General features: G+C 37.0%; 1 protein-coding gene across 1 annotated transcript; it reads left to right on the plus strand.

Moving 5' to 3' along the window:
- The first annotated feature begins 1784 nt into the window (after nt 1-1784).
- Nucleotides 1785-23211, plus strand: LOC109019345. Its single transcript, XM_035687903.1, has 2 exons — nt 1785-2299; nt 22963-23211. The coding sequence occupies exon 1, from the start codon at nt 2029-2031 to the stop codon at nt 2296-2298; it is 270 nt and encodes an 89-aa protein (XP_035543796.1). The 5' UTR covers nt 1785-2028; the 3' UTR covers nt 2299; nt 22963-23211.
- Nucleotides 23212-23315: the final 104 nt, after the last annotated feature.

Below are 23315 nucleotides of genomic sequence, written 5' to 3' on the forward strand. Positions count from 1 at the left end.
GCCTCCTACTACAAAGATACATCCTGTTGTACATGTGTCATGCTTGAAGAAAAAGTTGGGTCAAAATGTGATTCCACTTCCTACACTACCTCCTTTGGATTCTCAAGGACAAGTGCAGCCTGAACCTAAAGTGATATTACAAAGAAGGGTGAAGAAAATCAGAAACCATGCTGTCACAGAAGTGTTGGTGAAATGGTTAGGAGCTTCGATTGAAGATAGTACCTGGGAGCTTCTGTGGACATTGCGGGAACGTTATCCCCACCTTGTGGGCAAGGTCCTCTAGTGGGGAGGATTAAGTCCTTGTGGTCAAGGACTTTGTTAAGGGGAAGGGAATGTAATGGCTGGAAGTTAGTTAGGTAGTTATTGAATAAAAGAGAGAGCAGTCGGCAGTTAGTGAATAAAAGAGAGAGCAGTCGAGTTTGTTAAAGGGGTTAAACGGGGAGTTTCATCTTTAATGAAACGGTGAGTTTTGTTTAGTGTAAGGTGAATAACGGTTTTAACAGAAATGGGTTAAGGCGGTGGGTTTGTTACAAATTCAATACGGGGCGTTTTGATCACTCGAGTGCTATAAATACCGAGTGCGTTGTAATTACAGGATATCTGGAAATCAAGAAGGCAATTGTGTTGGAGGTTGGAGGTTCCTCGAAATACCTCTTCCAAGAATCAACAAGGGATTCTTGGGTTTTTCTCAATACTGTTCTTGTTATTCTTTCTATAGTGTTGTTCTTGCATCCGGTTCTCTAAGTTTGGGTAAAATCATTAGTTTACCCATAACATCAATCTAATAAACCGAGTGGGTTCTTATAATTTATTCACCGCATATCCATTAACCCACACAGCTGTAAATTTGTAAGCAAGCGCGCGGTGATATTAATTGGCATTTCATGCGCCATACATGCTCACCGTATGTAAAATCCATCTGAGATTGCGGCGTGGTAATCTAATTCACCGCATGTAGAATCAAAACCAAATGCGGGGATCTCGCTATTTCACCTTATGGATCAGCACCATCTTCTTGCGGCGTCATAATCAAATTCACCGCATGTTGAATAAAAAAAAAATTGCGGGGATCTCGATCTTTCACCGTATGTAAAATCCTTGAATTTGCAGCGTCTATAAATTCACCGCAACCTTGGGAAGAAAGCTTCTTTGCGGCCAGCCCCAAATTCGCCGAAATCTGGATTTTACGGACCCGCAAGATCGCCTTAAATCGCCCCAAATTTGCGACGCCTCATCACCGTAATTGCCCTTCTCCCAAATTGGCAAGGCGATTTTGCTGCGAGAGATGAACCACCGAGTTAGGTGCAGCAATTGCGGCCGCTGATGATTTATCACCGAAAATCAACTGAGCAGACGTTTTACTTTCGACCGATTAGCGAAGAGTAATTATCGCAGTTTCTGAAAATTTGCTGCGAGAAAACAGGGGAAATGCGGGGATTTCGCTCTCCGCGAGAAGGAAAATTTCCTGTAGTGTGTATCATTAGGCAAAATCTAAGCAGGCTCGGGAGAGAGGCGTGATAAGGACCCTGGTTGAGGTGGCAATTCACCAAGAAGTTACTTTTGAGTGAGACAACCTAATATTAATCCTTTGGGACTCAACTTGGAGAAAACGAGTGGCTTTTGTTTATTCCAATCCAAATCTCCTGACTGCTCAGAAGAAAAAAGTGGTCCAAGACTCCAACTACCTGGCATGGATTGGCTTGTATATTGGAAAACAGCGTGCGCGTTAGTAACTCAAGTGGACAGCATTATTTTATCTGAAAGTGACTGAAATGTAAACCATTGGCTCCCCGTACCCGAAAACCACCAGCAAATGGTTTAGTTTTGGTGGGTATTCCCAAACTTCAGCTCCTTCCCTAGTATTCGACTTTCCATCACTCTCTCCCTCTATATAAAAAGAGGCTCCTCCATATGGTTTGCTACATCAAGCACGTATCCTTCTTGGTTCAGTTTTATTTGCTACACGAAGTTTGCATTTCCTTTTTCTCTAATTTCAAGGGCAAAGAACAGTCTTTCGAAGAGTAGAAGATGAGTTCGACCAGCAGAGCAATTGTAGCAGCCAGCGTAGGAGTTGTGGAGGCCATGAAAGATCAGATGGGTATCTGCAGATGGAATTATATTATAAGATCCGCTCAACAAAATACAAAGAACCATCTCCGGTCCATGTCTCAGGCCAAGAGCCTCTCCTCCTCAACTTCTGCAGTGGTTTCAAGCAAAGTAAGAAACCAGGAGAAAATGAAGAGGTCAGAAGAGTCTTTGAGGACAGTCATGTACTTGAGCTGTTGGGGTCCCAATTGAGGGTCTGGTCAGCTGAAGGCCATTCATACGTCGGCATGGCGATGGGAAATGTCAGGCCGAGATGGTCATAGTAGAAATTGTAGACTGAATATAGTATTTGATTGATGAAAAATTATGGTAAATTGTGAACTTCGTCTTGTTTGCGTATGCTTTAGGAGTAGGCCTCTTCAAGCGATTGTGTTGCCAAAATCTTGCATCGCCAATTGTAAACACCCAAAGGATCAAACGAGCTACCTAATCAAGCAATTGCCATATGTTCACGTGACAATCTGTAATTAGTTTTTTTTTTTTTACTCAGATATTAATTTTGCAAAAATTAAAAATTTAAACTTCAATTTATAAAAATATATAATAAAAGTATTTTGTATTTCAATTATGTTTAAAACGTAAATTATAAAATAAAATTAGATGAAATGAGATATTGAAAAAAATCCATGTGCATGTTACTGCTTTGTCACGATCAAACCTGCAAGCAATACCCAACATTTTCCCCATAAAATCAAATTATTAATGGGGAAAAAGTGATCATATAAGGGCAGAAACGTCATTTGTTGACATTCCTAACTCACCCAAGGTTTAGGAGGTGAGATGAGAATTTTATATTTTGTTTGAAAGTTTAAAGTATTACGTTTTAATATTATTATTGTTTTGAGATTTGAAAAAATTGAACTGGGATTCGAAAAAATTGAATTGTTTATTATATTTTATGTGGAGATTTGAAAAATGTGAAATGATGAGATGAGATTAAAACAACTAAAACCATTAGCATAGCAGTCCGTTTCTGCCAAACAAGAGGGCAGATCTCTCAAACCACCGTCCGACTAGGGGTGTTCAACCGGGTACCGGACCGGGTATCCGGGCATACCCGGCCCAGAACCCGAGTTTCAAATCCGGACCGGGTTCCTGCCCGGATATACCCGGTTATGACCCGGGCCGAAACCCAGATTAATCCGGATTTTTACAACCCGCAAATCCGGGTTCCTTTTTAATCTTTATAGAAGTCCATATTTCAGTTTAAAAGCCTTTTTTTTTTTAAATGCCTATATTAAAGACTTCTCAAGAAAAATCCATGTTGAAGAGCATAATTCCCTTCATGTAAAAGCCTAAAAGCCTATATTTATTAAAAATAATGTTAAAAATCATAATTTTTTTATAAAAGCCTATAGTTTATGAAAAAATTTTCTAAGTCAAGTTAAAAAGCATAATACTAACATTGTCAAGAATAATAAAAGTACATAAAAATGAAAAACTAAAATGCATGCAATCCACTACATATATATTACATTATTTGTTATTTATACAATACATTACAAAATACAAAATTACAAGATATGAATTACAAAATCATTAGCATGGTCTTCCATCAATTAGAATACTTAGAAACTTCAAGTGATCTACTGACTGAAAGAGATCCTGCAAAAAATAAAAGTTTTGAATACTTAGAAAAGCTATGTAGTCTTTTAATCTCACACCAAAATTGTAACGCCAAAATTGTTATCAAGCATAAAGCATAAAGCAAAGCAGGAGTTATATAAATTAATAGAAGAGAATCGACAATGGAGCCAAGGAAAAGAACCAATCTCTGTAAAAGCTAGAAAGTTTCTTTAAACTTAAAAGCTTATAGTCTAACCCATAAAAATACTCCTCAAACATTGTCATCAAAACCGGGAAACATCAAGCATCTGTTTATATCATAACTCATTGCTAAACCAATATGGTATGGAGCAATGGAATGGAATACTTTTACCTTTGAGAACATAGGCAGAGAGTCATGGCAGATGATGCTATCTTTAGAAGACCATAGAAAGCATTATAATTTATGACATTATCATTAATTACAATTCTTGCAAGCAATAAGCAGAAATAGAAGTCAGTTCCATGTTATGTCAAAAGAGTTATAGCTTATCCTACCTTATTCACAAAAACAGACACAACAATGCAAGTAAAAGAAACAAAGGGCTATGCTCAGCTATCTAAAGCTATACACATGCTACAGACACAAGGGTGCATAACTGTCAACCATTCCAAAAAAGAGATTTCTAAATATTTTCTCAACCCATCAAGCAATCTGCCTATAAATATATATTTATATATATATATATATAAATATATTGTTGCGTTACCAACAAATGATATAAATCCTGCACCACGCCCTGTTCTCTGCATCAAAAGCATAGTCACAGCTGAATGCATCAATTACTTTTACTACATATTGACAATCTTCTCATAAGTAATATATCTACAGGAGCAAATGAAAGGGTCAAAAAAGGAACCTTCTGGGAAAAAACCCTTAAAACTTAAGAATTGCCAAAAGAGGAAACTGATCGAAGATCCAAATCACAGCACCAACGAGAAGATTTACACTTCTCATCAGCTGAACAAAGCCCATCATAATCTTTCAAATACCCAGACATTTTAACCCATAAAAATGCTCCTCAAACATTCTAACAAAACAAACTCAAAATCAACAAACAAAGAGAAGAAAACATACCACGGATGAAGACGACGGCACGAGGATCTAACCCATAAAAAATACTCCTCAAACATTCTCATCAGAACAAACTCAAAATCAACAAAGAGAGAACAAAACAAACAGAGAGAAGAAAGCATACCAAGGATGAAGACGAAGGCACGAGGATGAAGAAAACAAACAGAGAGGGTTTCGGCATCTCAGAAAAGAAAAAGAAACGGATGAGGAAATCGGGAAAATCTTTGAGACAGATCGTGGTCACTGGTAGGGAGTGAAGAATGAAAGAGAGACACGGCGGCTGCTAGGGTTTCGCGTGATAGAGAGAGAGAGAGAGAGAGAGAGGTTGGGGAGTGATGAGCGACGAAATCAAGTCAAGTCTGAAAAATATTTTTTCTCATTTATACAAACCCGGGTACCAGCTTGAATCCGAATTTCATACCCAGATCTGGGCCGGCTATATCCAGTTTTCACCATGCGGGTTTCGGCCCGGATTTGATCCGGTCCGAAAACCGTAACCGGAACCCGGATAACCGGGTTCCGGACCGGGCCCGAAAAAAAAATCCGGCCCGGATGAATAGTCTTACGTCCGACCACCATAATCCAAACCTCAAATAAACATTTAAACCCTAAACCAACTATCTAAAGTTCATAGATCTAAAAATAAACATAGAAATCCAAAGATAAATCCGTAAATCTAAATAAGATCTAGATTAAAAAAAAAGATAAGTCTTAGATCGAAAATAATTTTGCTCATGGGTCTGCCCATTGTCACACGCAAGAGCGGTGGGTCTGTGTACACCCACGGCATGACTTGGTCATAGGTATGCATTGTGCCGTGGAATGTGGTGAAGGAGAGAATGAGAAGATAAAAAAAGGAGAACAAGAGAAGATAGGGAGGAGAAAAAGAAGAAGACAAAGAAGAGCATAAGGGGAAGAAGATGAGGAGGAGGAGGAGGAGGTGGTGGAGGAGAAGAAGAAGAAAATGAGAAAGAAAAGAAGAGACATCATGCAGCTGTAATGAGGAAAGAAGACTAGGAGAGGAGAAAAAATATAGGATTTAACTTTAGAGAATTGATAGTTATAGTCATGAATGTGTAAATACTACGCAATCATCTTGAAAAAAGTGAATAAATATGAGACCTATATGAAAATGAAATTAATTTTTTAATAGTGAACCACATTCTTTCTCAAAATGACTGCACAATATTTGTGCACACCACAACTGTATGTAGCATTACTCTTAACTTTATATACCTCAACGGGTAGGTGGGTACCTTACTAAGAACACGCCTACTTATGTATATAAATTTAAGCTACCCACCCGCACACATGCCTGGGGCAGCCAAATCGCTGGGCAGTGGGCAGGCCAAATGTAGGTGACATGCCCCCCACCTCTATTTTCTAAAGCTCATATGTGTCCAACTAATTCATGTACCCAAGTACTCTACCACCTCTCTATATTAGCAAAGACTTTTAATCCATCAAACATATCTTAAGGAAAATGATTATCTTACAACTTTCTTACAACTAGATCTATATTAACTGAATGATTGTTTTGTAAATTTTAAATTCGTTTTTAACGAAGTTGCATGCTTGCATTGGTTAATTGTAAAATGGGTTATAAAATAGCTGTAAAAAAATTATAGCTATGTCATTACTCTATCCTTAAAGTTCAGTTTTATATTCATTTAAGAGTTTCCATTTACTTGAATTAGTCTATTATTTTGCTTGGCTTCTGTAAATCAGAAGATAAAAAACCAAAGAGTTCTGAAGAATAGATACATGAAGATGAGCACTTCAGCAAGTATAGATTGTGCTGTCGCAAGCTCTATTGCATGGAGTCGTGGAGTCTCTAAAACAGTCGAGTAATTGAGTTGCTGTGGTCCAAACTGAGCTGAATTACATGATATTGTATTATATATGGACCTAAGCTGCTGTTTATTCAGAAACTACATTATAAATGTATAGGATGAAATCTTTGTCATCTTTTCAGAACAAATGGAGTTTATTATGTATCTAATATATATAAAAAATAAAAATAAAAATAAAAATTTAAGAGTTAGGCTATGTTTGGTTATGCAGTTAAAATGAGATTAGATTAGATATTTTGAATAGTAGTGAAATTTTTGAGTTAAAATGTGATGAGATAATTTGTAAAAAAATGTGTTTGGATAGTGAGATGAGTTGAGATAGTTTGTAAAAAAGTATATTTGGATAGTGAGATAAAATGTGATGGTTTTAACTTTTTCGAGATTTGATAAAGTGGTGGGTCCCACCAATTATTGAAAAGTATTTTTAATTATTAGGTGGAAAATATTATGAATAAAATAAAAATAATTATTATCTATTATTAATTTAAAAATCCATAAATATTTTGACTTTTCCAAAAATATATTTTTTTTAGTTGGCCACAATTATTTCAATACTCCCAAATATGAACATATTTCTTTACTGTTGGTGCTTGCGGACGACCACCAAGTGCGTCTCTGTGTATCACCTGTAGGCCGCAACCTCGATGGGACAAAATTAGCGCAACCAGGATGAACAACGGTCCCAATTTATTGAGGTGGGGATGATGTTGGTTTCACCCATTACTGGGATACGATGGGTAAAGGTAGATGGTAAGGGGCGTGAACAGAAATGAGGAAGATTTTGAAATGGGATGGGGAAAGTAAAGGAGGACTGCATATTACATATGGGTCAGTGTTTTTTACTCTTCACTATCAGAGAGTAATTGCAATTGTTGAAAAACTTTTGAGATGAGATACAAACTTGAGGATTGCCGTTTGGATACCCAGACGAGACCTGCCGTACAACTCAGTTGAGATAGTTTGTATCTCATCTAGACATCCAAACTAGTTAATGTTTTCTTTCTTATTCTTACTATTCCGTCTAATCATACTAGCTAGTTATCTAACACAAAATCATCCTAGTTATTTAGCATCCACAAATTGTTTAGTGATTAATCTCCCACCTCCCCCATGGATGAGAATTGGAATGCTATGCGGGAATTGGGAATTTACTCCAATCTTGTAGTTTAAATAAACTGTAGCTTTAATTTTGTATCAGGATGCTTGATCAGTTTATCATGTTTAAGAACTCCACAACTTATATTGAATTTGTATCTAGCCTTTTTTTGTACAGCATTTCCTTCAATAACACAATATCCCAAACTTAGTATCCTAATTTGGGGAGGTGAGAACGTCAAGACCTAAGGGGCTGTTTGGATTGAGATAGCCTATCAACTCATCTCATCTTATCTAATCTAATCATTATAACTTTTTCAAACTCACACACCAAATACAATAAACAATTCAAATTTTTCAAATATCAAAACAAAAAAAATTAAAAAATAATATTCTAACAATATATTATTCAACTTTTTACTTTCATCTCATCTCATCTCATACTAACTCACTATCCAAACCTTCCTAAAGGCATTCTATACATGTGAAGCATGTAAAATATAGTGCAGATCATTTGATAAACTAGACATAAATAACACTGAGTCATTGTATCACCGTTCCTTTCTCCAATGAAAACAATCTATACCTAAGGTCCAAAATCTTACCTTCTCCGTCCAGAGGGTTGCTAAAGCTTCAGCTCCACCCCCCCTCCTCCTGTCTATATAGTCCCAACGTTATTCTATCATGTTTTTTTTTTCCTTCATTTTCCAACTGTAGCACAGAGAAGTGTCAATTTACAGCTTTCTGGTCACCTATAACTACCATGTGCTGCACCGCAAGACTTCCCAGTTGCCAATACTTTGGACGACAAAAGTAGATCGTCAAAAAGAGTATCGCATGCATCTCACGCGCAACCCAAACCGCGCGTGGATCTCACACGCCGCCAAACCAGGGAGAGTCTGTCACTGCCACTCACAGCATTTTTGGGGTCAGTTACCTCAAATCTCTTAGATCCGACCAACCTCCACTCTCCTACTATGGCGCATGAAGAGTCCAGGCAGTTGCCCATCGGCGATTCGATACTTCTTTTGCTTGCTATCTTCCTATCTTATCGCTCCTCCTAACCAAGGATCGTGGGAAAAAGATAGTGAAAGTCACATTTTGCCAATCCAGATCAACGACATGCAACACAAATCTATTCATTGTGACTTCATTCGTAGTGTTATAGTCTATTTATCGAACTGTATCAAAACCGTTTCAGGCGGCTTCCCCTTGTGGGAAATGGGTGAGGGTCAAGTCATTGGCTCCAGATCCCTTCTTTTTTTTTTTTACTTTTTTTTTTTTTTGTACTAGCTAGTTTTGGGATGAATATTGGGCCTTCCCACCCTGTTATCTCTTGTATCATATAATTGTGTTATATATTTATAATATTGCTTGCTTAGGAGGAGGGGAAAAAAGATTAAAAAAAAAAAAAAACTAGGCTGAAATGAAGGGGTTTTTAGTTCTAAAGTGATAAGAAGCTCATCATCGTCAATCAGAAGAAGACCGAAACACATTTGTGAAATAAAGTGTGTGTTAGAAATATTAGATCAGAATGCACAATGGAAGCGATATTACCTCACAAGAAATATCTTGGATCTTGTGCAGTTGTTCCACAGATTCTCCAGCGTCGTTGTTCATCCACGATCTTCACATCAATGGTGGAGTGTGTTACGTGGTAATACCAGAGTAACACTAACACGTTCCACAGCCTAGATGCCGTGACTAGAGAGAACCATTTGAGATAGAGTTTGTTTGTCCAAGTATTTTCTCTAAGGAGTGGGAGAGACTATGTAAATAGCCTCTCTAGTGTAACCCCCTGGCTGGCCATTAAGGGCCAGCCATCAAGCCTCATGAAGTGGCTTAAGAGCCACTTCATAACCCCCAATAGGAGGTGAAGGGGTGCCCACTATGGGTGCCCCTTTCTTACATCTCCCACTCACACATGGTGGGCAAGACCCCAGGTCTGCATCCCTCAATATGTTCTCAATCTGGTTCATACTAGCAAATAGGTCATGCGACCATCGAGCACAGCTGTAAAAGAAAAATGGGAGCATTATACCAAATCTCTCCTAGAGTTGACCAGCATAGCAACATCCCTAAAAGTGTTTCGTTATGCCCTGACTCATTTGGTCACATCAGACTAAGCATCCCTAATCCCTCTCGAGTCCAAATGACTCAGAGCAATACTCAATCTCCATAAAATATGATGTACACACAGTTATACTGCAACTCCCAAGAAGCAACATAACTTGCCGGTAATGAGTACACATCATTATCGATGTGTTACCAAATAGTCTTCCCATAGCGCTCATGTCATTTAATTTCAATCTAGTCGTTTTCCCAGCAATGCCTCTTTAGACCACATCATTCATAGCCATAGATAATATGCCAAAGTAGTAGACACTAAAACATCAACCTCGTGGCATAGTCAAAAGTCTCCTAAAGGCACAAATAAATTAAGGTCATCGATTATAACCTACAGGACTCACACGGTGAAGAAGCAGGGAACCATTCACTCACCTCTATTGTTGGTCGTAAAAGCACATGTAGTATGAAATACATGTTACGGTGGAGTTCTCTTTCAAAAGAAAGAGAGTATATCTAATCTCAATTCACCGTACAGATCTTAGTCTAGTTGCTATCTCAGCGTCTAACCCGAGTCCCTCCATTTGCTCGCTATCCAAAGCACCAAAGAGGCTCTCGCATCTGGCTAAACCACAGGCTACATGGATTGTGGGTAACCATGCACGATCCTTAGACCTCATCTTAGCTCCCACTATGGCGACATATCTTTTTGTGTCTTACAACTTATCCTTCTCTGGAGAAGTATCGAGTGACACATTGTCTCATCTTTGCTCGCTATCTCTTTGTAGTGCCAAAGGTAATCGCTCGTGTGAGTGAGTCAATCTAAGCTTGTCAATATACATTTTTTACCATAACTCATAAATTTATGGTGAATATGTGTGCTTATCAAAGAATGCTTCCAATCACGCCACATGATCATAGAACACATCAGTATCATGTGCATGACGAGCAATACCATGAGGTACAGAGAAATCACATGGTCAATAACAAATTATTAAACCACAACTCTCAAGTGGTGTTTAATGACCATTTCTCTCTATGCACATTCTAATGTGTAGTAAATTTCCAAATCATGCTCCTACCAAGAGACTCTGCATTTACATATAAAAGTCATTTGCATAACCACGAAGTCAGCGATGATTCATCACGAATCTCATTTAGGTCAGACTCACAATCTAAGCCATAGATTCTAGTCAGCAAGTCTAACATAAATGTTATTCAACAAACTTAATTTGTGACTTCAATGTTTCATATAAATCTCTTGCACTCAATAAAAGCATGTGAGATAACCATTATTTATTTTTCATTAAGGGTAAAACGATTAGGGCCTTTGCCCCCAAAGACAATCATAATAGTCTAGTCGTTACCATTAACGACAATCGCATCACAAACTCAATTAACCAAGTAAGTCATATTTACCCTCTAACAAAAACTTAACCTCTAACTCCCATGAGCAAATGATAATGGAAACACCAAATAGTATAGGCAAAACTAGATTCTTTAGTATTTTCCATCTCATTAATTGTCTATAGATTTTGAACAAGAGCTCCTAGAAACTGTTTTCCTCAAAAACAGTCTCACAAGACATGAAATCTGAGCTTCTTTTCACAAACCCATGTCCATCACCTCATAGTATGGAAAACCTCTTATTAGGTGACAATTAATTATCTAAGATAACCAGTTCGCAATATCTCTTATGATGACATTTTTCTAATATTGTCAACAGCTTTCAAAGAACCTCATTTTATTCAATAGGTCGTTTAATAAAAAAAAAAAGGACTAGGTACATTGGATATCTTTGAATAGATGGTTTGTTTAGGCCGCATGTAAACAGTACCAGCAGCATTCATTCGCTTTCTGTACCAAAATAGTACTAGCAACAATCATGCGTACCATCTAATTCTCCTATGAGAATCAGCTATTTAACACCTTCAAGAAAAGTTTGAATAAATATGCAATCAATAGCTATCTAAATGCAACTCAATTAGTGCCAAGAGATGGATCTATACCTCTATCAACTCCATTTTTCCTTTGTCAATTAGATCAACAACCCCAGGTTGGATCATATAAGTGAAGCAAATCTAAGATTCTATGTTGGGATTCCTACTATGTGAATTCAATACCTTTAGCGGAGCCATATTACAAATATTCTCTTCTAGTCTCTAAATGACGAGAGAATATTGATATAAACCTACCACGTTATTTATAAGGATCCTTATATTTAATAACTTTTGGGAGTCACTATCACTAATGGTACACCTTAACTCAAAGGTATACTCTCACTAGTTGTTGAATTACTCCCACTATTTTCGGCGATCTTATATAAAAAGAATTTTGAAAAAAGGTTAAGGTTAAGGTAATGTGGAATGAAATGTGATGAAAACGTTCTTTCCAAAAAATAAGTATTACAAAAATCCACAATTCCCTACCCTCGCCAAAAATACAAGTAATTTTCTTGACTCAACCAAAAAATGATCAAGCTTAGATCCTCTTGATTTTTAATAGAATTCACGTTTGCACAAATCAGAATTAAGACTGCAACCCCATATTACATCAACCCAGGTGTGATGTAACAATGTTTTGAGCCATAATTCATTTATAACACCATTCTCAGCAAGTCAATAAACTGCGAGATAATTGTTCTCATCATATAACTCATACGATTGTGATTTTGAAAAAATTTTAACTGAAAAATATATTTTCATAAAAAAAATTTTGGATCGCATTTATATGATGAAACAACATATTTATTCTCAAAGTCCTTAGAGTGCATGTATAGGAACTTTCACATAGAAAATGCTCATATTGCCTTTTCTCTTTGACTCTACTAAACCAAGGAGAGGGATCTCATTAGTGAGAAAATTTTCAATTTCTCAAGCTTCACACCCATCATCCTATGCCTCCATGGCATATTTTAGTATATCATTTCCCCACCCGAGAAATAATACCACAGAGTCAATAAGTGACCATCCAACTTCCAAACCTCTAAGAATTCTCACTAACACCACTACTTTCAACAAGTCTTAAATCAAATTAGGTATAGACTTCACAAATATCGCATTAAAAGCGCTAATAAAAATATCGTTTTGTGCAACAAATGCAGTATGTGATATTTTAGCTGCTAACTAGTGATATATCCTTATTTCTTACATACTCAATATTTTTCATATTCTTCAATCTACAATAGGAGAGAAAAGAAAAACTTTGCGAGAAATTATCTTAGCCTAAAATCTATCTTGCATCAATGCAACCATGAGCAAGATTTTTAGGCTTAATTTAAGTCGTACCTAATTATTCAAACTTTTGCCACTGTTACCATGCAAACCTCCAAGGTGCTTGGTATTACTCTCAGGGGGTGCTCCAAAGTTTATATATCTGCAAGAACCTATCTGTTCTCGCTAGAGAGAAATAAAACTTGAGCAAGATTACCAATGCCAATACCACATAAAGGTGCACTGATAAAATCTTTAAAAAATGAATATGCAATTAAGAATGTCCTCAACACGCTTGCACACTCAGATTTTAACATCCTTACTCGCCAGACATACTAGCAAGTTTTAGAGAGTATGTTCTTATCTGTGAGTAATCTAAGTTGTTTTAAGATTATAGTGCTCAACCTCAAAATATAGGAGCAATTAATATTTGCTTTAAAAAAACAACGCTCTACTTTTGTTATTACCCACAAGATTCAAAGGTAAAATAGTGATTTAACTCTATTCAACAGTTGATCCCATCAACTTCTATAAAAATTGTAGTGCATGTGTCCCACGAGCACTTCCAATTTTATTTTAGACATTTAAGAGGTTTCACAATAATGATGGTCTAAAACTATCTGATACTCACAATAATCTTTATTCTTTTCCAACTACTGCTCATGGAGGAGATTAATGCGACAATTAAGTCGTATAAATAATCTCTAGACTTTCTTCATTGTTATCTCAAAGTTACTAAACTATGCGAATTTAATTGCACACATATCTAAGAAATTTGCCGCGTTAATCTAAGTCAGAACAAAAATAATTAATACACGTCGCAAGATCGAAAATTCGCTATGCTTCCTAATCATCTATTGCGCCTCAATGTATAATTATTAATTTCTAACTTAATTTTTGCATAAATTTATATCATATAGGAGATTAATTCTAAATTAATCACAACTATACTCCCACTAGGATAAGCAATCTACCGAGTTAGTCACATGAAAAAATAATTTCTTCTTTGATTGAAGAAATCAATATTGAGCCAATCAACAAGCATGGACTAATCAAACTCAGGCTACTTAATCCTCTAATTTATCACATTCTAAAAAATTGAAGGCTATTCTTAAAAATAGTCTAACAATATAAGTGATAGAATAAGCTTGTACAATTACATATAATCACAATATATGTACAAAAAAAAATAATCATCACATTTCTTTCGAATAATTATTATTCACAAAAATAATAATCTAGACAATTTATAACGTAAAATAAAAAGCCAAACAAATGTGACAAAAATAATATAATGGCAAGCATGTATTTAATAACCATAATCACAGGCAAAAGATATTTCAAAAAAAATTTTATGCCACAGTTCTTGGACAGCCAATGGGCCGCACCTCCTTGGGCGCCCAGCTACAGAGCAGGCCTATGCCTGATGGGCTCACAACCCAATACACAAGCACCCTTAAAACCAATAGATTTGCAGCCTACAGCCCATAAGTAATATAAACCAAAACTGTTTTCTTTTAATTAAAAACATATGGGTTTTGCTAAAACAAAAGGCATGGGCCGGACCAGAACTTGATTTTAAAAAAAAAATAGGCCCAACTCACTTTAAAACCAGCCCAAACTTCATCACAAACTAATGAACATCACTGTTCATCTTCCTCCTTCAGTCGAAGGTTAAAGAACAATGTACTGTAAAAAAAAAATTGAAACAGTAGCTTGTAACCACCGCCTGTTGCAGTGGGTGGCCATTAACCAAGACTCTGGAGGTCCTGGCAGGGCTGCCAATCCATGGCAGCGCTGCTCCCATTCAGTTTGTTGCACTGTGTACAGCGCTGCACCATGGCAGCGTCACACAGCTGCGTGCGATGCACTATGCAGGCTGGGCCATGGGCGACGTCCCGAAGCTGCAGTGCTCGTCGCCACCCTATCAGCCAGCGCATGAGGCTCTACCCTCCATGGCAGACACTCTGCGGGGTTCTTGCCTTCCGCAGCTCACTGGTGCGCGCGACGGCATGGACGGCTCAGCGCCAAGTTGGTGCACCCACGCTGTAGTGCTTGATGCACTTCATAGCCGTGGCAAAGGTGCCGAGCTGTGGCCCCACGCTGCACTGTGTGCAGCGCTACACCATGGGCTGCGAAACACTGTGGGCTACGCTGCACACGTTCGGAGCACGCAGCGAGGTTCGGCTACAACACCAGCTGCTGCAGGCCACCTTGCGCTGCTTCATATGACACTCTTGGAGCACTATAGCTCCTTTGTCATGGCAGTGCTACTGTCTTGTGCGGCTTAACACCGAGGTGCTGCACCACTTCTCAGGTGGCCATGGTTACCAAGAGAGAGAAAAAAAAATTCTCATTGTGCACGAAAAATAAATCACATCATGCATACTAAACATAAATCGGAAACAACTAATTTTTGGCTCTGATATCAATGTTAAAAATATTAGATCAAAATGTACAATAGAAGCAATATTACCTCACAAGAAATATCTCGGATCTAGTGCGGTTGTTTCACGAATTATCCAGCATCGTTGTTCATCCACGATCTTCACATCGATAGTTTTGTGTGCTACGTGATAATACCAGAGCAACACTCATATATTCCACAGCCTAGATATCGTGACTAGAGATAACCATTTGGGAGAGAGTTTGTTTGTCCAAATATTTTCTCTAAAGAGGGTGAGAGACTATGTAAATAACCTCTCTAGTATAACCCCTGGCTGGCCATTAAGGGCCAGCCATCAAGCCTCATAAAATGGTTTAAGAGCCACTTCATAACTCCCAAGAGGAGGTGAAGGGATGCCCACTATAGGTGCCCCTTTTTTACATTGCGAATGAAGCATTAAATGCAATCTTGAATGGTATAGACTGCAAAGAGTATGTATCTGAAACAATAACAAGAAACTATAATTCTGTAATAAGTGTATGGTATAACCTTATTGTTGAGTGTATTTTCTTCGCAAAGGAAACTAATTGTTTTTTTCCACGAGGGGGGCATACCTGCCTAGCATTGTGTTTTTGTATTCAGGAGCCATCTCTCATCTAAGCGTTGAGAACTGTACCCATCATTTTGAGTTCCATTCCATTCCATTCCAACCAGAATGTTGGGAATTTTCTGTTCTGATACAGTATCCAATTAATACAGTATACATCTTAATTCTATTTTGTTTCAAATTTCAGTCCCTTTCGACAATTTCAGACTATTTTAATAACAATTTTATAATTTTTTTGAGTTTAAATGTAATTTTTGTAAATCTTAAATTTAGATAGCATTCATATAATTTTAAAATCTAAAAAGAATTTATATAATTTAAATTTTTGTAACTTTAAATATGTCTCTTCATTCCTTTTTTTATCTCGTTATTTTTAATAATTTATTGGCTATTTTTTTTCTTTCTTTCTTTCTTTTTTCTTTTATTTTATTTATTTATTTTTTTTTTTTTTGGTGTCTCAACTCAATTTTGTGACTTTTTAAATATTATCTTTTGACACAAATATCTGTACCATTTTGTTAATGTTTTCAACATATACTCATTTTAGAAATCTTCAATTCTTCCATATATATACATATATATAAACACACACAAATATTTATGCATATATATATGATATACACTTACACAGGTATATATATATATATATATATATATATATATATAGCAATCCCAAAACGGTGTACCGGAACACACCGATACCAAAATATTTCATTCTATTACTTAAACCGGAATGATCATTAGAACAGAATTTTAAACATTGACATAATCAACATCTTCAAACTCGGGCAGGTATACAATAAAGATTGACCGTTTGAGAAACTTTTCAGTTTGAGTAATGATATCCACACAATACGTTTCACAACACATGCTTTAAATGAAAGTATTTTTTGTAAAGCAATGTCATTTTTATAAATTAGTTTACAAAAATACTCCTTATTTTAAAATATAATTCTGTAAAGTGTTGTGAAAAGTGATGTGTATTTATTATTTTTTCCAATTTTCCTTACCTTTTGTGCCTTTGAACTGACATGAAAAGAATTCGAATTACGTTTATCTTGTACTAAATAAAATGCCTTTGGTGGCCAACCCCAATGTCTTGGTACTCTATCCTCCCATTTATAAGAGTGGTAGTTGTCACCAGAAGCAGATGAAAGCAATGAGTTAAGCAAGTTTTGTTAAAAGAAAAAGAAAAATTCTAAAAATAGTCCCCCCCAACCCAGAGCCCTCGCACAAATGAATCGTTTCATTAAAGTGAAATAGTTCGTTTCATTAAAAACACATAAAGCCCGACCCTTGCTCCCCTGTATTACTTTCATGTGATGAAACAATTCGTTTCATTAAGATGAAATTTGGCTGCTAGTGAATTGGGAGAGGAAAACGGTGTGTAGAGGAGATGATTTCTTCTTCGTGGAGGAAGAGCTCAAACCCTAGCAGAAGGATTGGGAGCGAGAGGGTGGAGGATCCTTGAGCCGTGCGTAGAGGAGAGGAATTGTTCTTTGTGGTGGAGGAGCTCAAACCCTAGCAGAGGTATTGCGAAAGAAATGGTGGAGGAGCCGTGAGCCCTACTATCCCTGCGTCTTGCCCTAGCTGATCCACAGAATGATGAAAATGCCCTTGACTTCAATTTTATTGCCATAAAATTTGCCTAGCAACAACCCGTGCTCCTCCACCTTCCTTTTATCTACCTTTTCTCGGTGCATTTCTGTCCACCGGCGTTGACCGACGCATCTATTCCACCACCGTTGGCCTATGCAGCTCCTTCACCACCGTCGGCCTGTGCAGCTTCACCACTGTCGACGTGTCCCAAAGCAAAGATTTGTTGCAAACCAAAACCCACCCTGCCTGCACCACCCACCACAACGCCGCCACCAATATATTAAATATATCAAGTATAATATATGGTAGTATATAAGTAGATATAGTTGTATATCTAACTATAATATAAGTGAACAAATATATATAAGTGAACAAATGTATATAAGTATAACTATATAAGTATATTATATATATAGTAGTATATAATTATATAGTAGTATATATATAACTATATATGTAAGTATAACTATATATAAGTAAATAAATGATATATCTTCTTATTAGTCTTTATAAGTAGTATATAAGTATTAGTATAAATATAAGCATATAATAATTAAGTATAAGTATTATATAAGTAGTATAAGTATATATACTGTATTATATAACAAATATAATAATAACCTGCACAATATATTTTTCCCATTGGAATGGTATTCGTAAGCGTTCGAACGGATAAAATGAATGCGTTCAAACGTCATTTCTAGTTGTTCAAATGAAAAAAATAAATAAATATTAGACATCGTGTCCACACCCAGCGTCGTTAGAACGCAAAACCCTTTCTCCCACTCTGACGCTCCAATGCCACGAGCTGCCAAACGCCGCCGTTGAAGCCACTGTCCACCACCACTCTCTAACCTGCAACAGGTACATCCTCTTCCAACTGTTTTTACCAATTAATTTCTTCTAAAACATGTTTTAAATGGGTTTTCAAAATCCCATTTCTAACCTGTAGTTGGCTAGAAATGGAAGACGAGATGACTCTATGGCAATCCCGGCTTCTCATTATTGTTGTGGGAGGAAAAAAGACAGTTCTAAACCAATTATTTACGATTTTGGCAATGGTTGAGTCGACTCAACCATTGCCGATTTTGAATCCAAAATCGCCGTTCAAACGGGTCGTATACATTCAAACGGAAATCTATGAGCATTCGAACGTATATTTATTACCGATCAAACGCATTATAATATCGTTGGAACGTGTTGTTAAGCATTCGAACGGTACATTTTTATTTTAATTTTCTTAGATATAATTACCTTGATCTAATTATAATTATGATATTTTGTAATCATTGTCCTTAATTTTATATAATCAATTTAGCATCATTCTAATAGCTTCATGGGGAAATAAGCGAGTTGCGTTAGGGCAATCATCTAGCCAAAAAATCTGAGAGATGACTATTTTGCTAGAGAGGTAGGTGAAGATAGATGATTAGGGATCTTCTGTAGTAGAGACATTCTCTCCAACTGTCTTTCTCGATCGTAATTGGACACCGATCATTGATAAGAAGGATGAAGGCACGGACAAGATAGTTCAATACATCAATATTGTATCTGAGTTCTATAGAGAACTTGGTCGTGCCAGCCAAGAGGATGAGGCATACACTTTCTCCGTCCGAGGCATCTTAATACGATTTTCAGTTGATGAAGTTGCTAATTTTCTAGGTATCCGTTGATAGTGCACTGCATATCCTAACGTGGTGCCTAGAGATCAGTCTACACCTGTAGGTGATGGGGAGACTACAAAGGAAGAGACTGTGATGCCTGATGAGATCGATGGTCTCGCAAATCATGAGGTTCGTGAGTTGGTTGTGGGTCCAGATGTTCCTTCCTATGATGGGAGCAAGAGCATCAAATAGGTGGACTTATCAAGTTTTTTCAAGATCATGAACATTATAATAGCCACCAACATTAATCATCGACTGCACAAGACCAAGGTGAGCATGGACCGGGCACGATTTATGTTACGGTTCACTCGTGGGGTGCCTATCGACTTAGCGAGATATATATTCGTTAGGATTCGATCAAAGACCACCTATATTACGACAGGTAGAGTTTTATTATATTCAGTGTACTTGGTTACTCCTTTTGGTTTATATAATACTTGTACTTGTAAAAAAAATTTATGACAGATATATTGTCATTCGGAGTCATGCTCACACGATTCTTTTAGCAAAAGGAGTCAAGCCAAATGAGTTTGAGCATGTTCGGGAGCCAATTGGACTGATCAACTCGATGACCTTGTCTCGTGGCACCGGACACTCCAGAGGCGGTCGACACTCAGGGAGGTGCACAGGGTGTATTTGGTGAGGCATCTACACAGGGTGCATCACACAATGATACTTGTGAGGAGATTGTAGATATCGTGCGCGCAAAGATGCGCGCACAGACATCAGAGATCATTGATGCAGACTAGGTCACCCTTGCAGAGACAGAGTCGAAGCTCATATCTCGAGTGACTGATATTGAGGCACGCATTGGTGGAGTCGAGGTGGTGCTACTCGATCTGGCCCAGTAGTGCTGTATATCTTTTATTTTTATTAAATATGCTTTTTTTGTATGGATAATCATGACTATTTTTATTTTATACAATTAATTTTAATATTCAAATAGTCATAAATTATATTCCCGCCATAAATTATATTTTTGGGATGCAATTAAGGTATGATTTTTATTTTTAGTGTTTGATAGCTTGTTTATTGTTAATTATGTTTTTTTTTTTTCATTTTACTTACCGTTCTCAATAATATAAAAAATTACACTATAAGTAATATTTATTTAACATAATAAATTACTAAAATATTTTTATATTAATTACATAAAATTAATTTATGAATTTGTAAATATTTTATGTTCCATTTCAACAAGGTTTAAAAAATTCCCGCCAATTTTAACTTAATTTCCTGCCAAATGTTTCGTTCGATTGCATAAATTTTGTGTTCGAAGGAGCTTGCAACCTTCCCCTATTTTTCCCACCAAATATTTCCCGTCCAAATCAACATATTTTTGTTCGACCAGATTTGAACTTTCTCCGCCAAAATAAATTATTTCCCCACCAAGATTACCATTCAAACAAATTATAAACCATTCAAACTAACATTAATTCCAGGTTCGAACGTATTTTTCACCATTAAAACGGTTTTGACATTTTGAGAGACCTAATTCGTCGCAGAAGATCTGGTTCTAACGGATTTTTAGATGTTCAAACGTTTTTATAAAGTCATCCATTTTTTGAGACGAAATCTAGTCTCCAATAATTACTTTTAGGGACAAAAGAAATTTCATCCCTATTTCTTTCGTCCCTAAATAATTTCGTCCTTAAAACTAAAATTTCTTGTAGTGATTGTCGTTCAAGCAAGAGTACTTAAGATAAAACATGAAAACTACTAAAACAGAAAGGTAAAATTAGAGAAAAAAAAAAAAAAGGACAAAAATCAATGTTTCTTTTTCCATTCATGCTTTTAATATGGAATAGATATATATATATATATATATATATAATTTTTTCATAATTATTTACACATTCATATTTTAAAGCATAAATGTTTTTGTAAAATAATTTATATAAATAATATAGTTTTATTAAAATACTCTTAATTTAAAATATAATTATATAAAAAGTTATAACAAAAAAGACAAGTGGATTACTACTCTTTTTGTTTATTACAATCCAACTCTCCTAGCATGAATTAGTTTTTAGAAATTCTATTACTAGTCCGACCTTTTTATCACACACCAAATGACTTCTGATGTGGCAAACCCAGTCTAAGAGAAGTCCGGTCTATTTGTGAATCTCGTTCCAATGAATCGCTCGTAGCCCTAGAATCACTCTCCCCCTCTCCCACCTCCCATCGCCTCTGAGCAATAAGAAATCTCTCTTCCCCCTCTCGTCGATTCCCTCTCCCACATGAACATAATCAGAAGCTACCATTGGTCGCCTCTTCCTCGTGAGCATAATCCCCCCCTCACATCGGTCCCAGTGAATCGCTCATAGCCCTAGCATCCACAGACCCTCAAAGTATTACATTGGTTGTTTTACACTGCATGTGTGGATGGGGAAAAAAATCAAAGAGATGGATTTTGGATGTCTCGCTTCTCTGTGTTGGGTGCATGGGTGCAGTGAGCTTTTTTTTATATATAAAACAAACTGCATTCATTAATAACAAATATTACAACTTTGACCTGAAACATTTAGTACAAGCCAGCAACAACATTAATGGCTCCCAAGTACACAATTGTGACTGATCACATGGTCTAGTCCATGCTACAAACCTCTCTCAAACCACCTGAGAGAGAGCACAATGTTGTCCAACACAAAGTTAACAAACCCCATACTCTGTCCAAGATGGAGTAAAGGATACACTCTATGGACAAAAGTCCAAGAGACGATGTGTTTTTTAGTTCTTATTTTTCTAAAACAAAAGACGTAACAGAAATTAAAGATATATGGGAAAAAATTAATTACATCTTAAAAAGATATAAATCCAAATTTTCAACCTTGAAGAAAAAATTACAAACAAAGTGACTGTGATGGCGCGTGAAAGCCACACGCCACCCTAGGAGTATGGCAGTCAATTAGGTTTGAAGTAACCAGTGGCCCCAGACCCAGAAAAGCTGCGTGTGGCGGCAGAAGAGCACCATTAGAAGTGACGCGTGGATTTCACGTGCCCACTATGGACCGCGCGTGTCGGTCACACATAGTTCCATTCGGTGAAAAACTTCGCCTGTCTGAAGGATCGGTGCCTCGGGAAACCTGTAGGAGGGTGCGTCGTGGTCGCTGAACGCCAGAGAGCAGCAAATCAACCTTCCTCCATACTTAGCCCTAAAAGAACAACTAAAAAAGAAAATGAAAGAAGAAAACTAGAGAAGAGAAGGAGTAGGGATGAAGGAGAGAGGAGGGTCTCCCCCCTCTGCGCAAGTTTTAATTTGGTGGTGGTTTTTATAGAGAAGGAGGAGTATCTCTCTCTAAACTAGGGCGGGCTTGGTGCAGTGAGCTTTTGACAAAATACGACATCAACCCTCCACAGGCAGACAAAATTTGTTGTTGGCTTTATTGTGTTCAAATGCACGTATTGTGTTTAAGCTAAAATGTTGTTGGCTTATCTGATATTGTATCCAACGAATGTCTAGTAGCTAGCCAGGAAAACAACCCCCCACATGATAACAAAATCCAGGGAGCAACTTGAATATGGTGCGAAGACAATGAAGAACTGTAAAACCATGGATGAGCTTGAATATAGAGAGAAGACAATAAATACATGAAAACATTGAAAACTGTAAAAAAACCCCTTATAGCTTGAATATGGAGTGAGAGAATTTGAAATCAATCATGTACTTGAGCTGTTGGAGTCCCAATTGAGGCTTTGATCAGTGAGTTCTCTGAGAACGTCATTGCGGGAAGGCAGGCGAGCGAGCTAACATCCACCTACATGTGTGAATTTGATTTCGCTAGGTCACCCTCACAAGACAGGCGAGCGAGCTGACATCTGCCCCTACATGAATTGCTTTACAACTTCTTCTTCAAGTCTTTGGCCGAGGCGGTGAAAATTAAGCTACACGATATATAAAAGTTTTAGGGACGATTTTGGAGAACAGATGGAGTGGCAGAAAGTGAGAATTGAGCAAAAGATTTTGACCGTAGGTCAAAGATTGTTAAGAAGTAAGATAGAGGAAAAATATTGAATTGCAAGTATATTTCGTATTAGAACTTGTA

The sequence above is a fragment of the Juglans regia genome, chromosome 1 (genome assembly GCF_001411555.2).
Source record: "Juglans regia cultivar Chandler chromosome 1, Walnut 2.0, whole genome shotgun sequence".
Lineage (NCBI taxonomy): Eukaryota > Viridiplantae > Streptophyta > Magnoliopsida > Fagales > Juglandaceae > Juglans > Juglans regia.

What these genes read in the sequence shown, in the direction of transcription:
- LOC109019345 (XM_035687903.1), top strand. Translation starts at nt 2,029, where the DNA reads ATGAGTTCGACCAGCAGAGCAATTGTAGCAGCCAGCGTAGGAGTTGTG.